Source organism: Harmonia axyridis, chromosome 4 (genome assembly GCF_914767665.1).
Source record: "Harmonia axyridis chromosome 4, icHarAxyr1.1, whole genome shotgun sequence".
In the NCBI taxonomy this organism is placed as follows: domain Eukaryota; kingdom Metazoa; phylum Arthropoda; class Insecta; order Coleoptera; family Coccinellidae; genus Harmonia; species Harmonia axyridis.
The window spans coordinates 49,906-73,814 of NC_059504.1; the positions used below are offsets into that span (position 1 = coordinate 49,906).

The 23,909-nt window shown below is 33.3% G+C and overlaps 1 protein-coding gene and 1 long non-coding RNA gene across 5 annotated transcripts in view; one reads left to right on the forward strand and one right to left on the reverse strand.

Moving 5' to 3' along the window:
* The window catches only part of LOC123678594 (glutamate synthase 1 [NADH], chloroplastic), a 29,723-nt gene that overhangs the window by 3,383 nt on the left and 2,431 nt on the right, over positions 1–23,909 (forward strand). For 2 of the 4 annotated variants that reach the window (XM_045615719.1, XM_045615720.1), the window contains exons 2-23: positions 11,744–11,999; positions 12,712–12,919; positions 14,451–14,737; positions 14,999–15,203; positions 15,302–15,526; positions 15,630–15,794; positions 16,384–16,386; positions 16,591–16,745; positions 17,275–17,484; positions 17,693–17,943; positions 18,294–18,644; positions 19,129–19,310; positions 19,673–19,909; positions 19,968–20,161; positions 20,219–20,417; positions 20,785–20,974; positions 21,076–21,311; positions 21,571–21,875; positions 21,940–22,076; positions 22,321–22,560; positions 22,746–23,132; positions 23,409–23,858. In XM_045615719.1, coding sequence (XP_045471675.1) covers positions 11,755–11,999; positions 12,712–12,919; positions 14,451–14,737; positions 14,999–15,203; positions 15,302–15,526; positions 15,630–15,794; positions 16,384–16,386; positions 16,591–16,745; positions 17,275–17,484; positions 17,693–17,943; positions 18,294–18,644; positions 19,129–19,310; positions 19,673–19,909; positions 19,968–20,161; positions 20,219–20,417; positions 20,785–20,974; positions 21,076–21,311; positions 21,571–21,875; positions 21,940–22,076; positions 22,321–22,560; positions 22,746–23,132; positions 23,409–23,858 — 5,062 coding nt within the window. In that variant the 5' untranslated portion in view covers positions 11,744–11,754. Of the gene's footprint in view, positions 1–11,743; positions 12,000–12,711; positions 12,920–14,450; positions 14,738–14,998; positions 15,204–15,293; positions 15,527–15,629; positions 15,795–16,383; positions 16,387–16,590; positions 16,746–17,274; positions 17,485–17,692; positions 17,944–18,293; positions 18,645–19,128; positions 19,311–19,672; positions 19,910–19,967; positions 20,162–20,218; positions 20,418–20,784; positions 20,975–21,075; positions 21,312–21,570; positions 21,876–21,939; positions 22,077–22,320; positions 22,561–22,745; positions 23,133–23,408; positions 23,859–23,909 lie in introns of those variants that run through there. The other 2 variants (XM_045615721.1, XM_045615722.1) reach the window with 2 other exon arrangements.
* On the reverse strand, positions 3,326–4,498 carry LOC123678595. The gene is made up of 2 exons (XR_006747281.1): positions 3,911–4,498; positions 3,326–3,836 (listed from the first exon to the last, which is right to left on the reverse strand). It is a non-coding gene; the product is annotated as an uncharacterized LOC123678595 (long non-coding RNA).

Below are 23,909 nucleotides of genomic sequence, written 5' to 3' on the forward strand. Positions count from 1 at the left end.
CAGATATCACATTTTTTACAAACTTCTCTTGTCAGTGAATCCATATTTCTAATGTAATAAAACTTTCGGATTTTTCTTGTTATTTTACTAGCACAAATATGACCATAATTTTTGTGGATTCTTTTGATTAAATCTATACCAAAATCATTTGATAAAATAATTTTTTTGTTATTCTTTCGCAATTTGTAAAATATATTTTCTTGCATAACGGTATTTTTCATGTTTTCAATCATTTCACGAATACTATTTTGATCATTTTTTATTTCACTCAAAGTCACTAAATTTACTGTTCTTATATATTCGTCTATATTTTCTGTATCTTCCAAAACTGGGTTTCGAGAAAGACAATCTGCTTCTACATTTCCCTTTCCCGGTTCGTATCTAATTTCGAAATCGAATTGCGAAAGGAAATGGATCATATCACCCAACTCTTCATCTGGTCTTGTGCGAAATTCTTTTCCTTCTAAAGGCTTATGGTCAGTAACAACTAAGAACTTATGTCCTAATAGCCAATATTTCCAAAATTTTATTGCTTCCTTAATAGCAAGGCATTCTAAGAAAATGGCTTTTTTATTCTTCTGGTATTTGTTCAGTTTCTTTGAAAAATATGCTACGGGTTTAATCTCACCATTAATCTGCTTCTGTTTGAGGACAGCCCCCACTCCTTGAATACTGGCATCTGTATATATAGTTATATTGGCATTAGGGTCAAAAATTGCAAGCACCGGCTCAGAGCAAAGAATATCCTTAACTTTATTGAAAGCATCTTGGCAATCCAGAGACCAGTTGAATTTCACATCTTTCCTAAGTAGATTATGTAACGGTTCTAATAATCTAGCTGAATCTTTTATATATTTATGATAAAAATTCACTTTACCCAAAAATTGCCTTATCTTTTTTCGCGTGTCTGGAGGAGGAAAGTTCCTAATTGAAATTAAATTGTCATTGAGGGGTCGGACTGTATTGTTTCCCACAATATGTCCTAAATATTTAACTTCCTTTCTAGCAAAATTGCATTTGATAAATTTCAATCTGAATCCTTCTTTACATATTGCTTCCAAAAGTTTCTCTAAATGCTCTATGTGTAATTCAAATGTGATAGAAAATATTAGAATATCATCAATATAGTTCAAACAGAATGAACCAAGGTTATATTTTCTGATGATATTGCTCAAAATACGTTGAAATATCGCTGGTGATGTTTTAAGACCAAAAGGCAAACATCTCCATTGCCAATGACCATTTTGTGTCACAAAAGCAGTCTTGTATCTATCTTTAACACGAACAGGAATTGACCAAAACGCCGAATTTATATCTAAAGTAGTAAAAAACTTTGCATTCCGCGTCTTGCCCAAGATTTCATCGATCAATGGGAATGGTTGTGGTTCAGGAACTACTAATTTATTAAGTTCACGGAAGTCAACACATAATCTAGTCTTAGAACCTTCGTCTCTTTTATATGCCAATGTTACTGGCGCTGCAAAAGGTGAGGATGATTCTTCGATCAGATTTGCCTTCAACAATTTCCCTATTTGAAATTCTATTTCTTTTTGATCCTCCATTGAGCATCTATATGGTTTTTTAGCAACAAATTTATGCTCCAGAAGTTTTATATGAGCTTCATTATTTTGAACTTGGCCAATGTCAAATTTATGTTTTGCAAAAATAGTATTAAATTTATTCAGTAATATTTCTACTCTATTCTTCTGATTTTTATTTAAATGTTCTAATTTTGCTTCGAAAAGCTCTGTGGGTATTCCTTCATTGAAATTTATTGAGTAATCTTGGTTATCGATATTATTATAAAGTAATTCTACTTTTTCCTCTTCATTCATCTCTAATCTCTGATAAATATTCAAATCATAATCTTGTTTCAATTGAAAATTCAAAATAGAATCTAATCCGAGTAGAATTTCATACTCGAAGTTATCATCATTAACTACAAAAAACACAATTTCTTTCTCAATATTATTGATTTTCATTTTTGTAGTAAGTTTTCCTGTAAAATTTGCCCTGCCATTGATTGTTCTGAATGTGTTTCTATCATCTTGGATGTGTAATCTCAACTTATCTGCTACTTTCGAATTCAGAAGAGTAACATTCGAGCCTGAATCATAAATTCCACAAAATTCACTATTGTTCAGAAACACCTTCAATTTAATCAATGGCAGCAGATCTAGTTTTTTTGATTAGATATAGTCTCATTCAATGTATCCTGCACCCCAACATTGTTCACTGTTCTTATGTTACCAGATATGTTGTCTTGTCTAGAATTATTATTTCTTATTTTTAGGCGACATAAAGCCTCTGGATGAAATCTGCCTGGATAACCATTCCTATCACAAAATGAGCATGGTTTCTTTTCATCTGAAGGTGTGAATGCTATAGGTTTTTTTTTTTTTTTTTTTTTTTTTTTTTTTTTTTTTTTTTTTTTTTTTTTTTTTTTTTTTTTTTTTTTTTTTTCATCAAAATTGTTCAGCACAAAATCATCCTTGATCTTCTTGAAATCCTTCTTGTTCTTGAAACCATTAATTTCGTCAGTCTTATTTGACACTTCTGCTACTTCTGGTTCAAATTTTGTTTTTACATATGCAGGTGAATAAGTCATTTGTAAATACTCATCTCTGAACATAACATCTCCTTCAACATCGAAATAAATCTGTTCTATTTCAGAAGGCAGTGGAATAACACATGTACGGAATGCTCCTCTAGTTTTCATTGATTTTAAAATATTCTTCACCTTCTGAATAGCAAAGAGTTCCTGATGATCACATGGATCCTGTTTGTCTTCTGGTATTTCATAATATGTCTCTGTATCTGTAGTTTGGATCCACTTGAACTTGATTACATTTTTCTTGTTATCACTAGTTGATGTTTCAACAGCAACGCAAATTCTCATAGAAGTTGTCATTATAACCAGCTTATTTCAGAAGGTACAACTCAGCTTAGTTCTTCGAATTTCTCAATAATAGCTTGAGTTTTTGATTTATAAGAAATCTTTTCTCATTCAGTCGGATAATAGACGATTTGATTTCATCAATCTGAAAAAATTTATTTTTTTAAATTCTAACGTGGAACATAATATTTACAAACTCTTCTTATATAAATTCTAAATAACTAACCTGAAAAAATCAAAAACAATGCTATTAAACCAACGAAAAATGAATTTAAATTGAGAAAACTATTTTATGACAATCTCAAAACGAATTTATAATATGAACTGTCAATCCAAAGCTCTCTATAATTTCATATAGGTAACTACTAACATAGAATTAAAAGAAACACATTGAATTCCATAAAAAAAATATGGTATATTTATTTTACATATATAATATGTATTTATTATTGAAATAATGGTGAACAGCGAACAGAATTACTAAGAATATCTTTTTTTTTTCAATTTGAAAATTGTGAAAAGGTTTATATTTATTTCTATGTAAATAAGTTAAGAATGCATCCATCGATTATTTTTTGAAAGACTTATTTTGATAAAATTATTAATTAAAAACATGATAATAATAATATAGCCTTAATTTTGGTAATTTTAGAGACATACTTAGCCTCTAAATTACTCCACTTAACTCTCATAACGAATGTTTTTTTTATATGCCAATGATTGTGAGGAAGTTATTCTTGAGTTGATTTTGAGTAAATAACTCGATATAGGATATACTGAAGGTTTCAACTTTATAACCAAAGGCCGCTAAAATTATAAGAAAAATCATCTTGAAAAAAAAGTGGAAAATTTCCTATGTCAATTTTAAATAACCTTCGAATGAATATATAATGTTATATCCCAAAAAAACTGTTACTGAATAACCAATTGAAGTGTTTCTCTGAAATTAAAGTTTATTTTTTTATCACGGGAAATACAATGTAATAACACAATTTACTTAATTATAAAACATACCTGAAATTAAAGAAACAACATTCTAAGTGAATTATTCAATCAACATTCAAATGTCTTCAATTCAAATTTCAGTTTGAATTATTTCTGTCAATTTGACATATAATGTGACTTGATAACATATTAATCAACAGTCTCCTTGCGAATATTTAGTCCAGAAACGTTAGCTTCGAGGAAATTTATCTTTTTCTGCTCGTTCGAAAATTGTGATTTATTTCGAAATTATATTTGATAATGAACAATGACGCACAAATGTGTGAAATACGCAAAATTCATTCCAAAAATAATGAAGTGGTCAAAGAGAAGATGAAATGGAAATAAAATCATACGATCGGAACGTGACCAAGATATTTGTTCGGAAATTACCCAGAAAGTTATGCAACACATAAACCTGCGCGAACAGTTGAGTATTCAGTATTGCACCCATGTACCTATTAATGTATGCATTGTAATAATATTATAATGTATTAATATACCCTCTGGTCACACTGAATTGCTATACTCTGAATATTTGGCATACGCAGTTACAAGAAATTTTTCCTTTAAAGTAGGTATATGATTTCTCACACAAACTTATTTATTTTACATATTGGGTAAAATATTTATAAGAAATCTTTTCTCATTCAGTCGGATAATAGACGATTTGATTTCATCAATCTGAAAAAATTTATTTTTTTAAATTCTAACGTGGAACATAATATTTACAAACTCTTCTTATATAAATTCTAAATAACTAACCTGAAAAAATCAAAAACAATGCTATTAAACCAACGAAAAATGAATTTAAATTGAGAAAACTATTTTATGACAATCTCAAAACGAATTTATAATATGAACTGTCAATCCAAAGCTCTCTATAATTTCATATAGGTAACTACTAACATAGAATTAAAAGAAACACATTGAATTCCATAAAAAAAATATGGTATATTTATTTTACATCCCCCCATCCAAGATATGTGGCAAAACCACTATATGTTGGAGATGTCACATGGGAGCAACTTTGTGATATGAAAATAATTATTGTCCTTTTTTCTATATCCAATATCTATTTCATATATGGTATCTGAAATTTTCTTTGTTATAGGAAAAGGTCCTACTCTTATTGCTTCAAGTTTTTTTCTATTCAGTTTCGACTTATTCTCCACATATACGTAGTCTCCATTTTTGAAATCATATTGTATTCTATTTTTGTCAACCAGTTTCTTATTGTACTCGTGATAACGTAAAGAATTCTTATATGCTATTTCTTTGTCCTTTACTAAGTTACTTTTTCCAATTAGTTCCTCTGGAGCAATTGGATCTATTTTTCCACAAAGCAAATATTCTGGGCTATATCCAGTTACAGAATGGTCAGTTCTATTGTATTCATCTATACATTCATCAGCTATTTTGGTCCATGCTCTATTTTTTTTCTCACTCTGTTTGCATCTTATTCTATTTACTAACGTCTGATTCAATCGTTCATTCAAACCATTTGAAAAGGGACAATCTACTGCTGTAAATATTAATTGTATATTTAAATTTTTCATATGCTGTCTAAATTTTTCAGAATTTATTCCTGGGTATTGGTCTGTCAATAATGTCTTAATTTGATGTTTATCTTGAATTTTATTGATTAATTTGATGAAGTCCTCAGTTGTCTGGTTTTTTGTAGTACTCGCAAATGCATACCGAGTAAAATGGTCGACTAAGAGATGAAGATATCTTTTTGAAGAGCGATTACCTGCAAAACCTCCAATTGTATCTAATGACATTATCTCAAATGGTTCTTTTGCTGGACCTAGTTGTGACAAAAGACCATACTTCTGACCTACTCTCGTTTTATTCTTGCAACAGATATCACATTTTTTACAAACTTCTCTTGTCAGTGAATCCATATTTCTAATGTAATAAAACTTTCGGATTTTTCTTGTTATTTTACTAGCACAAATATGACCATAATTTTTGTGGATTCTTTTGATTAAATCTATACCAAAATCATTTGATAAAATAATTTTTTTGTTATTCTTTCGCAATTTGTAAAATATATTTTCTTGCATAACGGTATTTTTCATGTTTTCAATCATTTCACGAATACTATTTTGATCATTTTTTATTTCACTCAAAGTCACTAAATTTACTGTTCTTATATATTCGTCTATATTTTCTGTATCTTCCAAAACTGGGTTTCGAGAAAGACAATCTGCTTCTACATTTCCCTTTCCCGGTTCGTATCTAATTTCGAAATCGAATTGCGAAAGGAAATGGATCATATCACCCAACTCTTCATCTGGTCTTGTGCGAAATTCTTTTCCTTCTAAAGGCTTATGGTCAGTAACAACTAAGAACTTATGTCCTAATAGCCAATATTTCCAAAATTTTATTGCTTCCTTAATAGCAAGGCATTCTAAGAAAATGGCTTTTTTATTCTTCTGGTATTTGTTCAGTTTCTTTGAAAAATATGCTACGGGTTTAATCTCACCATTAATCTGCTTCTGTTTGAGGACAGCCCCCACTCCTTGAATACTGGCATCTGTATATATAGTTATATTGGCATTAGGGTCAAAAATTGCAAGCACCGGCTCAGAGCAAAGAATATCCTTAACTTTATTGAAAGCATCTTGGCAATCCAGAGACCAGTTGAATTTCACATCTTTCCTAAGTAGATTATGTAACGGTTCTAATAATCTAGCTGAATCTTTTATATATTTATGATAAAAATTCACTTTACCCAAAAATTGCCTTATCTTTTTTCGCGTGTCTGGAGGAGGAAAGTTCCTAATTGAAATTAAATTGTCATTGAGGGGTCGGACTGTATTGTTTCCCACAATATGTCCTAAATATTTAACTTCCTTTCTAGCAAAATTGCATTTGATAAATTTCAATCTGAATCCTTCTTTACATATTGCTTCCAAAAGTTTCTCTAAATGCTCTATGTGTAATTCAAATGTGATAGAAAATATTAGAATATCATCAATATAGTTCAAACAGAATGAACCAAGGTTATATTTTCTGATGATATTGCTCAAAATACGTTGAAATATCGCTGGTGATGTTTTAAGACCAAAAGGCAAACATCTCCATTGCCAATGACCATTTTGTGTCACAAAAGCAGTCTTGTATCTATCTTTAACACGAACAGGAATTGACCAAAACGCCGAATTTATATCTAAAGTAGTAAAAAACTTTGCATTCCGCGTCTTGCCCAAGATTTCATCGATCAATGGGAATGGTTGTGGTTCAGGAACTACTAATTTATTAAGTTCACGGAAGTCAACACATAATCTAGTCTTAGAACCTTCGTCTCTTTTATATGCCAATGTTACTGGCGCTGCAAAAGGTGAGGATGATTCTTCGATCAGATTTGCCTTCAACAATTTCCCTATTTGAAATTCTATTTCTTTTTGATCCTCCATTGAGCATCTATATGGTTTTTTAGCAACAAATTTATGCTCCAGAAGTTTTATATGAGCTTCATTATTTTGAACTTGGCCAATGTCAAATTTATGTTTTGCAAAAATAGTATTAAATTTATTCAGTAATATTTCTACTCTATTCTTCTGATTTTTATTTAAATGTTCTAATTTTGCTTCGAAAAGCTCTGTGGGTATTCCTTCATTGAAATTTATTGAGTAATCTTGGTTATCGATATTATTATAAAGTAATTCTACTTTTTCCTCTTCATTCATCTCTAATCTCTGATAAATATTCAAATCATAATCTTGTTTCAATTGAAAATTCAAAATAGAATCTAATCCGAGTAGAATTTCATACTCGAAGTTATCATCATTAACTACAAAAAACACAATTTCTTTCTCAATATTATTGATTTTCATTTTTGTAGTAAGTTTTCCTGTAAAATTTGCCCTGCCATTGATTGTTCTGAATGTGTTTCTATCATCTTGGATGTGTAATCTCAACTTATCTGCTACTTTCGAATTCAGAAGAGTAACATTCGAGCCTGAATCATAAATTCCACAAAATTCACTATTGTTCAGAAACACCTTCAATTTAATCAATGGCAGCAGATCTAGTTTTTTTGATTAGATATAGTCTCATTCAATGTATCCTGCACCCCAACATTGTTCACTGTTCTTATGTTACCAGATATGTTGTCTTGTCTAGAATTATTATTTCTTATTTTTAGGCGACATAAAGCCTCTGGATGAAATCTGCCTGGATAACCATTCCTATCACAAAATGAGCATGGTTTCTTTTCATCTGAAGGTGTGAATGCTATAGGTTTTTTTTTTGAAGAAATTTGTTCAGTAGGTTTGTTCATTTTCGCATTTTTAGTTAAGCCTTCTAACTTTCGTAACTCACTCAATAATATCTCAAAAGTATTTACATCTGAACGGTTAATTCTTTCCTGTATAAAAATTGGCAAATTTGTTACAACCAAGTCAATTAATATATCTGTTGGGAAATTATTCCTAACATTTAACAAGAAACCTTGTTTTCGAAAAGCATAGTCAACTAAACTTCCACCTATATACCTGAATGAATATGCCTCTCTATACCTATGCCAACTTGTTTCACAAAAACTATCTAAAAAATTATTTTTCCAAGTTTCGAAACTATTGTCTAAACCTAGTAGAATTAATTTAGAAGCAAACCATCCCTTCGCTATTCCATCGAGAAACAAACGTAGAATCAGAATTTTGTCTGCATCAGCTTCTACTCCACACCGGGTACACTCCGTTTCAAATGTCCTAAACCATGAAGAGGCTAGCATATTCTTTCCATCAAAATTGTTCAGCACAAAATCATCCTTGATCTTCTTGAAATCCTTCTTGTTCTTGAAACCATTAATTTCGTCAGTCTTATTTGACACTTCTGCTACTTCTGGTTCAAATTTTGTTTTTACATATGCAGGTGAATAAGTCATTTGTAAATACTCATCTCTGAACATAACATCTCCTTCAACATCGAAATAAATCTGTTCTATTTCAGAAGGCAGTGGAATAACACATGTACGGAATGCTCCTCTAGTTTTCATTGATTTTAAAATATTCTTCACCTTCTGAATAGCAAAGAGTTCCTGATGATCACATGGATCCTGTTTGTCTTCTGGTATTTCATAATATGTCTCTGTATCTGTAGTTTGGATCCACTTGAACTTGATTACATTTTTCTTGTTATCACTAGTTGATGTTTCAACAGCAACGCAAATTCTCATAGAAGTTGTCATTATAACCAGCTTATTTCAGAAGGTACAACTCAGCTTAGTTCTTCGAATTTCTCAATAATAGCTTGAGTTTTTGATTTATAAGAAATCTTTTCTCATTCAGTCGGATAATAGACGATTTGATTTCATCAATCTGAAAAAATTTATTTTTTTAAATTCTAACGTGGAACATAATATTTACAAACTCTTCTTATATAAATTCTAAATAACTAACCTGAAAAAATCAAAAACAATGCTATTAAACCAACGAAAAATGAATTTAAATTGAGAAAACTATTTTATGACAATCTCAAAACGAATTTATAATATGAACTGTCAATCCAAAGCTCTCTATAATTTCATATAGGTAACTACTAACATAGAATTAAAAGAAACACATTGAATTCCATAAAAAAAATATGGTATATTTATTTTACATATTTATGTATGCTTGTCTATACCTTAAAGATAAGAGATAAACAGCAATCGACTTCTATTTCTATTTATAGGCTAACACATTCGAAATTGATTGCTTTTCGAACCTATATCACGTAGAAATGAAAATTTTTCGTTACGACCAGTTTTAATGCGTTCAAAAAAATTTATTAGATGTCTATAGAACTGTTTGGAAAAACATGACAGTATAGAGAAATCAACGATTGCATTTTCTTCGTTTTTGATAACCCATCAAATGGCTACGGGGTATCTTTGAAAATAGATTTTTTCCATTTTTTTACGGTTATGCTCATCAATCGGTAGCATTTATGGTTGGGATGGAATTTGGATGTTCGACGCCTAGAACTCGGCCGAGAAATGGTCGTCTTCAGTTATATTAGGCACAGTCATCAATAATTAATTTTTCAAACACTGCTCCACACTGGTTATGTGAAATGAGATACAAATTCTACTAAACCCTGTACCTACTAATTACCAATTTGTGGGGCCTGAAGATGATATCTTGAGATATCGAAAAATATGTAGCCATTTGGTTCGAAACGGATTATAGCATCCCACAGATAAACGAATCTGTGGAAATGACCGCATCTTTGCTACTTTTCAATGTAGAATTGGAAGCAAACAATGAAATAGTAAACCCGAATTCTTGAAAATATGAACTATATTTTTTAAGGAATGTTTCATAGCCAGTGTGGAGCAGTGTATGAGAAATTATCGATGGCGGTGGCTTATACAACTGAGGAAGACCATTTCTCAGTCGGGTTCTGGGCACCGAACATTCAAATTCCATCCCAACAATAAATGAGAGGTCTCCGATTGATGAGCGAATACCGCAAAAATTGAAAAAGAAAAAAAAACAATTTTCGAAGTTACATATCTCGAAAACTGTCCATTTTTTAGTTTTGTGGCAACAGACATATTTGATCATCCGATCAAGAATTACAATTTACCAAAAATTGAACCAAATTAACTGAAAGCTATTTCCCTAACTAAATTTCTTGTACACTAAAAAAACTTCGTTGCGACAACTAAAATTTTCAAGGCAAACAGAGCCGTATTTCTTCTTTTATGACAGTAGGAACATATTATTTACTTGTTATTTAGTGTGTTTTCCGTATTGAATATATCGTTGTGTCCATTAAATTATCAATTGTCGATAGACGTGCTAATTCAACCGCAAAGTGCAGTTATTCAAAGGTTATAATACTTTTACGAGAATATAAGAGGTATTTCTGTAATACAACAAACTCGTACAATTTCAAGGCAAAGTGGTTGTGTAAAAATAGGTCCTTAAAGGCTTTAAAACCAAGCTACAGGGTTTTTGAGTAACTTTTTTTTCTTATTACCCTAATCTCCGCGATATTCCATAAAACTTTCCGAACCCAATATGTACTTCTAAATTTCATAATGGTAAAAAATGGCCAAAAAAAACGATCATCTCAAAAAAAAAAATTATGTATTCAAACACAAATATTTATAGGAATTATATCGTACCTGAAAGAAGTTCAAACCACACACCCCTGGAATTTGAATTATTCCGCACGTTTTAAAATTGTGTGTTCCCTTCAAACGATTGTATTCCATAACGAATCGGAAGCGCTTGCTTGACTACTTAAGAACCGTGGATTGTTTTGTTGGGATATCTTGAAGCTATACTATGAACAGGTGCTCTTATAAAAAGCAATTGTCAATTGTTCCACACAGGATCCTATTTATAGGTATAGAGAAATTTTCCTTTTCCATAAACTAGTTGAAGAACCTATAGGATACCTCGGTTACATTTTGATAAGTTATGAATATTGTAAAGTTAGTTGACTATTTCACTACTTCCATTTTTAGTGAAAGTTTTTCAATTTTGATATTCTAAATTGTTGCTTTTCGGCAATTTCTCACATGAGTTTTTTTCAAAATCACGAGCCGTCAGGAAATTACTTGATTTGACTTGTTTTTCTGAATTTCAACTTCCTAATCTGAATTTCAATTCATTTTCCTGAAATTATATCAACAATTTCTCTCTTCTGAATAATATTTTCTTATTTTGAAATACATGTCACATTTTCTAAAATTGAACTTCGATTTTCTGAACTACATTTGGAAGATGTAGCGGTACCATTTCATATTGGAAGGGAAAAAAAATCGTTTCTTCCATTAGTTTTGGAAAATCATTTGTTAATTGATTGAATTTCCGAAGCGATTTATTTCTAAAGTTTGTGTATATTTTTCAATTTCAGTTCAGAAATAAATGGCTGAATCTTGGAGAGGGCCAGTGAAACAGGGCCTGTATGACCCTCAGTTGGAGAAAGAGGCATGTGGGGTCGGGTTCATAGCCAGCATCGAGGGAATTTCTAGTCACAAAATAGTTCGCGATGCACAGCGACTTGCAATTTCGATGAACCATCGAGGTGCCTGCGCTTGCGATAACGATACAGGAGATGGAGCTGGAGTACTCACTTCTATCCCACATGATTTTTATGCTAACAAGTTGAGGTGAGCTATGTAAAGTGTACAATCATTCACGACCAATTTTACATTATGCGATTCATTCTGACCTCTTTCAACGCAAAAATATTTCGACACTCGAAAATTAATCATAATAAATAGATATTTTGTTATTGGAAGACAAAATAATAAACCATATTAGTAAAATGTAATTAAAATTCACAGTGTTTTTTGTTGAGGAATCACTGCTATATGATTGGTATTCTTCCAGAAATAAGAATATGCATTTCCAAGCCAATGTAATGAATATATGCATTTTAAATGAACTTTTTTATGCATGACCCAATTCACCGAATTATTATATAACACTCATATTGAATCAAATACTTATTGCGTGAGTCATCAGTTCATTAATGAGAAATAAATTTATAGCACGGATTATATCATCAATAACATATCGAATTATGATAACTGTAATCATTGGACTGGTCTGAGTGCACGGGGTCTCTATGTTTTGTTATGATTCTTATCATTCCTGAACTATGGAGTTGGGACATCCCGGTTTTTTATTCAAATTGATATTTTGTATATAACAAAATTCCTTTTTTATTTGACAATATCCAGTTTATTGTTTTAGTTTTATTTCATAGTTACCCATCACTTGGTAAACTTGCAAAAATATATTCAATATTCATTTGAGGCTTTGCATAGGTCGAAATGAACAATTTTTGAGAGTTCTTGAAGGACAATTTTCTTCCAGGGATGAACAAAACGTGGAACTTCCACCTTTCGATCGATATGCTACTGGAATTTTTTTCATGGACAAACTCCATCATCAGGATTCCGAGGCCCAGTTTGCTCAGCTGGCAAAAGACATAAATCTGTCTGTTCTTGGTTGGCGTTCTGTTCCTACCGACAACTCCTTCATAGGAACAGTAGCTAAAAATACTGAACCGCTAATGAGACAGGTGAGCAACTATAGAATATCTTGAGTCCAAAATCACAGCTTTTCCCCTTACAAAAATCGGTTATTATACCGCATCAGAAGTGAAAATAATACATCTCGCAAAAAAAAATTGCATTGTTTTTTAATTCGGAAAACTTGTTTTTTTTTTCGGAAAAACTAGAGGCGGTCAGAGTTTGTTGACTTCGGATTCTTAATTTACACCCTAAAATTGCTAAGGTTGGAAAATTTTATCTTATTCAGAGCGTTATATCTTAAAGTTAATAATTACCATGTTTTTTTTCATCTAATAAATATATACATATATTGTTATGGATCTCTTCAATATGAATTTTGAAAATTTTCTACAGTTGATCCAAACAAAAAAATTTCTATTTGAAATAATAATTACTCTTTTCCCAGGTGGGTTCAGAGAAAATTATAAAAATTCAGAGAAAAATATAAAAACAAACCTATCTAACTATTGAAGTGGAATTTGTAAAAAAATTGAAATAAAACACTTATCTAAAAATTTTCTGTTTCTATCAGTCCAGTTTTATCTTCAAACTCCTTCCAATCCCATAGTCTTTTTTCAATTCCAATTCCAAAACTCTTTCAATATCTTTATAAATTCTTCTTCAACTCCTTATTAAATTCTATTCATATTAAAATTCAATTTATTAAAAAAAAAATATTCTCCAAATACGCTCTATTAGTGTGACGTCACACACCGCCATTTTTGGTTTTTCTGTCAGTGTTAGGAATCCAACAAATAAATTGTCATTCAAATTAGTACGGTGTCGTTGAAGGAATTGGCTTATTTTCATAAATAAGAGTATTTGAGGAACGATTTCATTATTTATTGATAGACAGGTTAATACCAGTAAGTTTGATTCTATCATTTCCCAGATTTTGTAAAAAGCTGTGTTGAGTTGAACTTCTAGTTCGAATTAATCTCTTGCCTTCTCTCTATCAATTAATAGTAAAAACTATCCTCAAATAATCTTATTTATCAAAATAAGCCAATTTCTTCAACAACGTACTAACTTGAATGACAATTAATTTGTTTGTTTGGGTTCCGAACACTGACAGGAGAATTAAAATGGCGGTGTGTGACGTCATCACTAATACACCGTATTCTTTTTCTCCGCTATCGTGGATTTTCAATTTTCTTTCTCCATTCCATGATCGTCTATGTTCTCAGTAATATCTATGCGACTGTCATTCAATTCTGAAATTTCTTTTTCTTAATTAACTCAACTATCTTCAATAACAAAATAATTAACAAAATAACACCTAACATTTCTAAATCTGAATATATGAAAAACCAAATGATCATTTGAGAAGCCAACTTGGAAATTTTAATTATTTCAACTTTACTTGAAATTTGATGATTTTAAAATATTGATTGAGGAAATCCATAACAGTATACATATATATTTATATATGTATTCTTTTGAGATAGAGCTATAAAAAAACAAAGTATGTGTAGATGCAATATCAATACAGCATAGGATTGATTTTAGAAGTATTTATCGAAACTAATTCCATTCCAGGTATTCGTTGGTCCAAATGATGTCGATATTAAAGGGGAAGAACTCGACAGAAAGATTTTCATCTTACGCAAACAAGCTAGTCACCAAATTCCCGGGCCGGCAAAGAGATTCTACATTTGTTCACTGAACAGGAAAACTATTGTCTATAAGGGTCAATTCACTTCCGACCAACTGTGGTCATATTTCCTCGATTTAGCAGATCCACTTTATAGTGCATATTTGGCTCTTGTGCACACCAGATTTTCCACCAATACTTTTCCGAGTTGGGAAAGAGCACATCCACTCAGGTAAAAAATAAAATAAGGTACTCGACAACATTGAAAAAAAATAATGCCAAAAACCCAACAATTGTTTTTAATGATTATTTCTATCAGTTCTAGTTTTTGAGATACAGGTAAAAAATTTCTGAGAGGACTTTTGAAAATGTTCGAAAAGTATATGTAATAATATGAGATAATATAATTATATGGGCTAAAATAAATAAGAACAGCAATAAATGCAATGTTGAACAGTTTCCCAAAAATTGAATAATCTTCGCCACTTTCCAGGATGTTGGCCCATAATGGAGAAATTAATACCTTGAGAGGAAATGTGAATTTCATGAAAGCGAGGGAAGGGGTTATGTCCAACAAAGAGTTTGGTGATAAATTGAAATCCCTCTACCCCGTTGTGGAGCCGAATCTATCGGACAGTGGATCTGCCGATTGTGTTCTGGAATTTTTAGTTCATGCTGGAAATAGGAGTCTGCCAGAAGTAAGTTACGCTTAATATTACAGGGTGTTTCCTAATTGTTTTCCTTTACCTTTTCTTATTTGTCTCATAACATCTTTTATTAAGAAAAAGATTTTTAGGCAGTCATGACGATGGTTCCAGAAGCTTGGCAGAATGATCCGACAATGTCGGAGGAGAAAAAAAATTATTACCATTGGGCGTCTTGCATTATGGAGCCGTGGGACGGACCTGCCCTGATTTCTTTCACCGATGGTCGTTATATCGGGGCTATTTTGGACAGGAATGGACTTCGACCATCTAGATTTTATGTAACCAAAGATAATATACTCATAATGGCCAGTGAGGTGAGTGCCAATCTTTTTTCTTAACAGTTATGCTTATTTAATCGATTGTTGTTATTCCAAAATACGAGGTGTATTACTTTACTTACTATATGAATTTGTGTAGGTGGGTGTGTACGATGTTGATCCTGCCGATGTGATCCTGAAAAGTCGCCTGAAACCTGGCAGGATGTTGCTGGTAGACACCACTGAAAAAATGGTTATTCAAGATGTTGAATTGAAGAGGAAAATCGCCCATTCTAGACCACATGGAGAATGGCTGAAGGAAAAGGTATGCTTCATTTCATTAATTTATTTAGGGCTACAAGAAAAGGTTTTTGGTCTCTTCTATCTTTTCCTTTCTATTGGAATTTAGATTTTTAAGGTTTATCGAAGTTTTTCTATTTATGGGAGGTGCTCTACAATGATTTTTATTTTGTCTCTGTTTAGTTATTTTTTTGTTTTGCGTTTTTTTATTTCGTTTATTCCGCCTATGGGGCAATATCACGGATGTTATCATATAATGGGCGTCTTCTAAATTTTTCTATTATTTTTCTTTGCTTCTTGTTTGTTGCTATTGTTTTCGTTTTGATCTTATGTTTATTTCTTACCTACAAAGTTTAATTTTACTCACTTCATTAAAAAATTTTTGCGGTAGATGCTTCGTGATGTAACTTATAATTCAGTTCCTGTTATAAAAAACCGTTACAGTGTCATATTTGAAGTGATTTTTTGTTACGGTACTTTCCGCTGTTCAACTATAGGAATATGGTATGCAGTAGCCTTCATCATTTTCTGTTAATTATTTGTCATTGTTTCCATACGTTATTTTCATAGTACTAATCCCATTATCTTTTTTCATGATTTCCCTGACAACCCAGATGGTAAGTTCGAGAATAAATAACGAGTTGAGCATCAATTTTCAAACGAAAATAACTGTTTTATTGCAAAATTTTCCGCTTTGATTGCTGATGTGCTAACTTTTATCATTTTTGGTATGAGACAAACTTGATAAGCTCTCCCTTCCTATTGTAGCTTAGCAGTCGTTGAAAAGGCTATGTAAATTGACTAATAATTATCACTTGTAGATTACTATGGATGAACTTCGCAAAGCTCATTTAGATAGCGGTCATGCAGCTAAACCAAAGTATGAACCCAGTGGATTGACAGATAAACGTTTGCCATTATACGGCTATTCAACGGAAACTATTCATCTGCTACTCCTTCCAATGATCAACAACAAGTATGTGTTTTGAAAATATCGGAAATACTACTATGGACAAAAGCCAGTGAGACTTTATGGGCGATGACTCATAAAAATTTTTTTAAGTGGTATATTCTATTCTTATATATGGTGAAATATCTCAAATTCTTTCAAAAGGTGCTTATTAAATGAAGAAAAGGGATTCATTGAGATAACTCTATAACTAGTGTGTCTGAAACAAGTACAGTTGTGACTGCGCACATTTTGAATTTCTGTATTCCGTGTATTTAATTTTTGGAGATACGCATTTTTCGAAATTTGATTTTTCACCTTCAAAATCCACGATTGTATTTTCCAGATAGGGACAATTAATGAGATGAATAGCTCTTGGAAGTTTTTCATGTTTCTGATTAGTTGCGATTACTAAAATGGAATATGTCACAAAATGAATATGTTTGAATATATCCCTTTTTTATTTTACTCGATCAACACGTTAGTTTATGTCCAAAGTAGTATCTAGTCAAATTTACACATGAAATTCCACTAATATTCTTGATCTCTTTCGCAGAAAAGAAGCGCTTGGCAGTATGGGCAACGACGTTCCGTTGGCTTGTCTTTCCAACTTTGCACCTCTAACCTACGAATATTTCAAGCAACTATTCGCGCAAGTTACCAACCCTCCCATCGATCCTTTCAGAGAGAAGGTCGTTATGTCCCTTCAGTGCCCCATCGGCCCAGAGGAAAATATTTTAGAGCCCAGTTCCAAACAAGTTCACAGGTATTTTGTTCCTCTAGTTATGGCAGAATGAATAAATTTACCACAGAATTAGAGAAATGTTATTTCTTCTATTGAGAAAATTTTATTCACTCAATACAAAGAAGAAATTAAATGTATGAAACCAAAAAATTCGCGGAAATACTTTGTTCTTGCGAAAATTAACACAAAGACTATGTTAACAAATCTATAAACTGTTATTCGTTTTTAGGTTGTGGCTGAAGCAACCTGTCCTGTCTATCGCAGACATGGACGTGTTAGTTCAAACCAAACATCGAGGCTGGTCTTCGCATGTTATTGACATCACGTTCCCAGCAACCGAAGGAACCGTAGGTTATCTGAAGAAACTTGATTATATTTGCGATGAGGCCAACGAAGCCAGTAAGACAAATCAAATTATCGTGCTTTCCGATAGAAATGGTAGTTCGGAGAGGGTTCCTATTAGCAGCTTAGTGGCATTAGGTAAATATTTACTAATACTGATCAACCAGCCTTTAGTAATACTTAAAAATATAGTTCAATGTATGTCAACTTGAGAATTAGTTTAAATTAAAAGTAAAGAGCATGTAAAGATCAAATTTCAAAAACAGAACAACTCAATGAGAATAATTAGTCCCAGCTCTGAAAGCATTTTTCAATCAACATTATCCTAATTATCCTTTTTGAAAATTTCAAATTATGGGTAAGCCTAGAAAGGTTTCTCAGATGCTCTCTGGCGTCAAGAAAGTCAGTCTGTCTTTTTCTGGGGCGATAGTGCATTTTTCTGGTTTGAACCTCTAGATTGATATGATTTTTTTAATTGTTTTTTCAAGGGGCCGTCCATCATCATTTAATTGATACGCGTTCGCGAATGAAGGTAGCTCTGGTGGTAGAAACGGCCGAAGCGAGAGAAGTCCATCACATATGCGTAATGTTGGGATACGGAGCTGATGCAATCTGTCCCTACTTGGCCCTAGAGCTGGCCTCGAGCCTTCGGGACCAAGGGATCCTCGATACGTCGCTGACCGACGAAGCCATCTACCAAAATTACGCTCAAGCGATGCAAACCGGCATTAGTAAAGTTATGGCCAAGATGGGCATTTCGACGTTACAGTCGTACAAGGGGGCGCAGATCTTCGAAGCGGTTGGCCTGGCCGAAGATGTAATCGATAAATGCTTCAAAGGTACATTGTTTGCACACTTCTTCTCCGTTTACGTGTTATTTTTTCAGATTTAGGAACTGCAGTATACACTAATGTTTGAAAAATGTTAAAACGAACGAGTGTATGCCGCAATAAGTTAATGCTCTAATAGTGACCCCGGAAAATGCACGTAAGTATACATTTGCGATGTTCAAGTGAAGATTTCTATCTTGCCTAATAGGCGGATCAATAAAACTTTCGTCTACTACTCGAGATAAAAAAACATACAAATTTATATAGAGGTTTATTATTCTCTCCTAGTATCTTGAATCTTTCGAAAGGAGTGGTTTTTATAAGTTAATTAGTAATCAAAATACATTGCATTCTTATTTTTTTTAAATATTTTTGCAAGTGGATCTTTATCTCGAGTATTAATTTGAAGTTTAGCGTAATAACTCTCTGAGCAACTTGTAAGAATGAAAGTATTCTCGAAATAGATCAATGAGGAAATTTTTATTTTTCGAAGGTACCCCATCTAGAATAGGCGGTGTGAATTTAGAAATGGTGGCTCAGGAAGCTTTGGTAAGACATCAGAACGCCTATCATAATCAAGTGGACAGTTTGGTACTGAGGGATGCTGGTAATTACCATTGGAGAGCAGGAGGGGAAAAACATCTCAATGAACCTGCTAGTATTGCTGCTCTTCAAGTAAGAAAGAATTGATCCCATTATTTCTGATTAAATTATTAGCTCAAACTATCTGTTATTGGTTTTAATTCTTATTGAGACTTTTATTCATTTTGTTCGCATGCGTGAAAGAATATTGAATTCCCAAAAGTAAATTACGCATAACGGCTAACAATCAAATTCCAACAAAATGATTGGAGCCCAGTGAGAATTAGGTGAATTGTAGTTAACAATCCACCATAAATTTTCAAGCGGAAATCGCATGCCAAACGACAAATATCTAGGAAAAAAAGCTATGATGAAAAAATTATTTTTTCTTAAAAAATTCAACATCCAACTTTCTAAAATTTCTAGATTTTTATTAACGAATAATCGAATTGCAGGAATCTGCTATTAATAACAACAAGTCAGCTTATGAAAAGTTCCGAGAATCTACAATGGAATCCGTGAGGAACACCATGCTAAGAGGTCGTTTGGAATTGAGAACTCAAAATGAGCCTCTTCCTCTTGACGAGGTGGAACCAGCTACCGAAATAGTCAAAAGATTTGCCACGGGAGCGATGAGTTTTGGATCCATCAGTTTAGAGGCTCATCAAACGCTTGCCGTAGCGATGAACAAGGTAAGTTTGATTCAGATGTAGTTTTTTTTTGTTCAATTCAGAATGGAATAAATTTCAGGTGGGTGGTAAAAGTAATACGGGAGAAGGCGGCGAAGACCCGGAAAGATACCTGGATGCCTCCAAAAGATCCGCCATAAAACAGGTGGCCTCCGGAAGGTTTGGCGTAACTTCTTCTTACCTCGCGCACGCAGACGATTTACAGATCAAGATGGCGCAGGGTGCGAAACCTGGCGAAGGGGGTGAATTGCCGGGGTGAGAATTATCCGGAATCCTGGAAGCCTCCTTTATAAAAATGTTATTAAATTTCAGATATAAAGTATCGGTTGAAATAGCTAAAACCAGACATTCCGTGCCAGGAGTTGGCCTTATTTCCCCACCGCCTCATCATGATATTTACTCGATAGAAGATTTGGCAGAATTGATTTACGATCTGAAGTGCGCAAATCCTAAGGCCCGCATATCTGTGAAATTGGTGTCTGAAGTAGGAGTTGGTGTGGTTGCATCAGGGGTATGTACAATAATATCATTTGTGTCATAGCAAAATAGATTAGAAAAAAATCGGGGATAGGGGAAAGTCTGGCAGGGAGACCTTGTTGTGGTGCAAATTTTAATATTTCAGTTAGGTTGAGTGAGGTTAGGTTGCTTCCCTTTTTATTCATTTCTTTTATATTTTGTTACATTCTAAAATATTTATACGAAATTCGTCAGAATTCTCTCAAATATCTTTAGCCATTTTTCAACATTAATGATTTATAAAAGTTACAATGATTTGCACTATCAAGGATCTGCATCTTATTCTAAAAGATTCTGTATTTCACTTTTCATTTTGTTTTTGATGATTATGATCGATAGAAACATATTAAATTTTTTTTCAGGTTGCGAAAGGCAAAGCGGAACACATCGTTGTGTCAGGCCACGACGGTGGCACTGGGGCCAGTTCTTGGACCGGAATTAAATCTGCCGGCCTTCCTTGGGAATTGGGAATTGCCGAAACGCACCAAGTTCTTGTATTGAACAATTTGAGATCTAGAATCGTTTTGCAAGCCGATGGCCAAATAAGAACAGGTATCTTCAATTCTTTCAAAATCGATTAGCTATCCACTGATTATTAATTATTTATGAAGAATCTACTCTCCTCAGCTATTTTAAAAGGTTTTTTTTTTTAGGTTTTGACGTAGTTGTAGCGGCAATCCTAGGTGCCGACGAAATAGGTTTTAGTACTGCACCCCTTATTGCGATGGGATGTACAATGATGCGTAAATGCCATTTGAACACCTGCCCAGTGGGAATTGCCACTCAGGATCCGATCCTTAGGAAGAAATTTACGGGCCAACCCGAGCATGTCATAAATTATATGTTCATGCTGGCCGAAGAAGTGAGAAACCACATGGCTAATCTAGGCGTAAGTAATAAATTAAATTCTAATATTTTTTCCAGATATTATTTCAAATAGCGTTTTTCTTACTTTTAGTATAAAATAAGTACTAACATATAATGAAAAATATATTATTTTAATGAAAATGATTGAATGATCACTAACAATTCAGTAATTCAGTTAACATTTGGGGAAATCTCAAAGATAAGCAATGATTTTAGGGATTTCACATATTTTCAACTCAACTTTTTATAGATAAAATATTACGAATTACCCCTCTGTATAGGTTCGTTCATTCCAAGAGTTGATAGGCAGAACAGACCTTCTGAAGGTGTCTGAAACCGGCTCTGCCAAGTCCAAGCTGCTAAACTTGAATTTAATACTGCAAAACGCCAGTCACATGCGTCCCGGAGTGAACATTAAAGGAGGTTCCGTGGCTCAAGACTTCCAACTTGAAAACAGATTGGACAATAAATTGATCGACATGTCCAAGGCACTGCTGGAGGGCGAGCAGAATGCCGTTACCATCGAGATGAACATCAACAACGAGTGTAGAGCGTTTGGATCTACACTTTCTTACGAAATATCTAAGTGAGTTGATTTTAGTAAATGAGTGGGCGTTTTTGAAATTGACGAATGAAACTTGATTCTTCAGGATCTATAATGAGGACGGTTTACCAGAGGGAAAACATATCGATATACGATTGAAGGGATCTGCCGGTCAAAGTTTCGGTGCTTTTCTAGCCAAAGGTATCACTATTACCTTAGAAGGGGACGCTAATGATTATGTTGGTGAGTAGACTTTTTGAGGCATGATATTTCAAACGAAAAATAATGAGACTGATTGGATAAGATCGATATATTCGAGAAATATCTTGAAACTGATTGATTTTTTTTCTTTTTGCCATATTCAAATGTATGTGATATTTTTTAAATATATTTAAGACATACAATTATAGGTTCAGGGGACGTTAACAGCTTTCTCACAATATCACAAAATGAATAACGATCGTAAATATTGTCATCCCTTTTTCAGGCAAGGGTCTGTCAGGAGGCACTATAGTCATCTATCCGCCGAAAGTGTCACCTTTCGAATCGCACTTAAACGTGATAGTAGGAAATGTATGTCTTTACGGCGCCACATCCGGTAGGGCCTACTTCAGGGGAATCGCTTCTGAAAGATTTGCAGTCCGAAATTCCGGAGCCACTGCTGTGCTGGAAGGAGTCGGAGATCACGCTTGCGAATATATGACCGGAGGCTTCGTCCTAGTTTTGGGTAAGTTTTTTTTTTTTCAGTTCCTAGAGTTCTAGATCTGGAGGCATATCAGTATATTTTTTTTGGTTAGGCTGATTAGCAATGAAAAAAAATTGTATTCTATATGTTAATTATTTAGCAGGGGGCTTCAATATATCTCACTTCTCCCTGATTTTTTCATACTTCTATACATCATCCATTTTCAGGACTGACAGGCCGAAATTTCGCAGCCGGTATGTCTGGAGGAATTGCCTATGTTTGGGATATCGATGGTAAATTCTCCACCAGATGCAATCCCGAGATGGTTGAACTTTGCAAACTTGAAGACGGCGACGATGTCTCGTTGGTGAGGACGTTATTGAAAGAATTCAAAGAGCTCACTGGTAGTATCGTGGCCGAGAAGTTACTGGAAGATTTCGACAACAGATTGAAAGAATTCGTCAAAGTATTTCCTTATGATTACCAGAGGGCTTTGCGGCAAAAGATGGCCGAAGTACAAATTACTAATGGACTGAGTCACGAACCTAAAATTCCCGACATCGAGGATGTAATGGGCGATCCCAAAAAAGAAAATGTTTTGGATAAAACGAGAGGTATGTCTATATTTTTTTTCTTCCTTGGTCCTGGTGATTTTAGAAAAAGTCCACCAACGGAATCGTTTCATATTTGACCTAAAAAAAAAATTGTACATAATTTTATACCGTAGTCGTATACATTTCATATACGATATTTATTAATTTATACATTTTTTCATACAGGCTGAATTGTTGTGTTGGAAAAGAAAATAATAGACTAGACAGTACAATTCGTAGTATTAATTGTTTGTTCATTATTCCTCGCAATAACAATAACTTTGACATCTTCCCCAGGTTTCATGAAATATCCACGTGAAACCAGCGTATATCGTCCAGCCGAAAAACGAATGAAAGATTGGGACGAGATCTACAACGTCCAGCACGTTAGGAAAGGTCTTCGGATGCAAGCGGCAAGATGTATGGAATGCGGTGTGCCGTTTTGCCAGTCCAATTCTCACGGTTGTCCGCTCGGCAATATCATTCCGAAGTGGAATCTGCTGGTCTTTCAGAATCAGTGGAGACAGGCATTGAACCAACTCTTGCAGACCAACAACTTTCCCGAGTTCACGGGAAGAGTGTGTCCGGCACCATGCGAAGCGGCCTGCGTCTTGGGCATTTCCGAACCGGCGGTGACCATAAAAAACATTGAATGTTCCATAATCGACCATGCTTTCGAGAACGGATGGATAACACCCCAGATCCCCGAAGTTAGAACGCAAAAGAAAGTGGCTATTGTTGGTTCTGGTAAGTGGAACGATAAGACAACTCCTTTTTCTTCAATAAAAAAAAAAACTG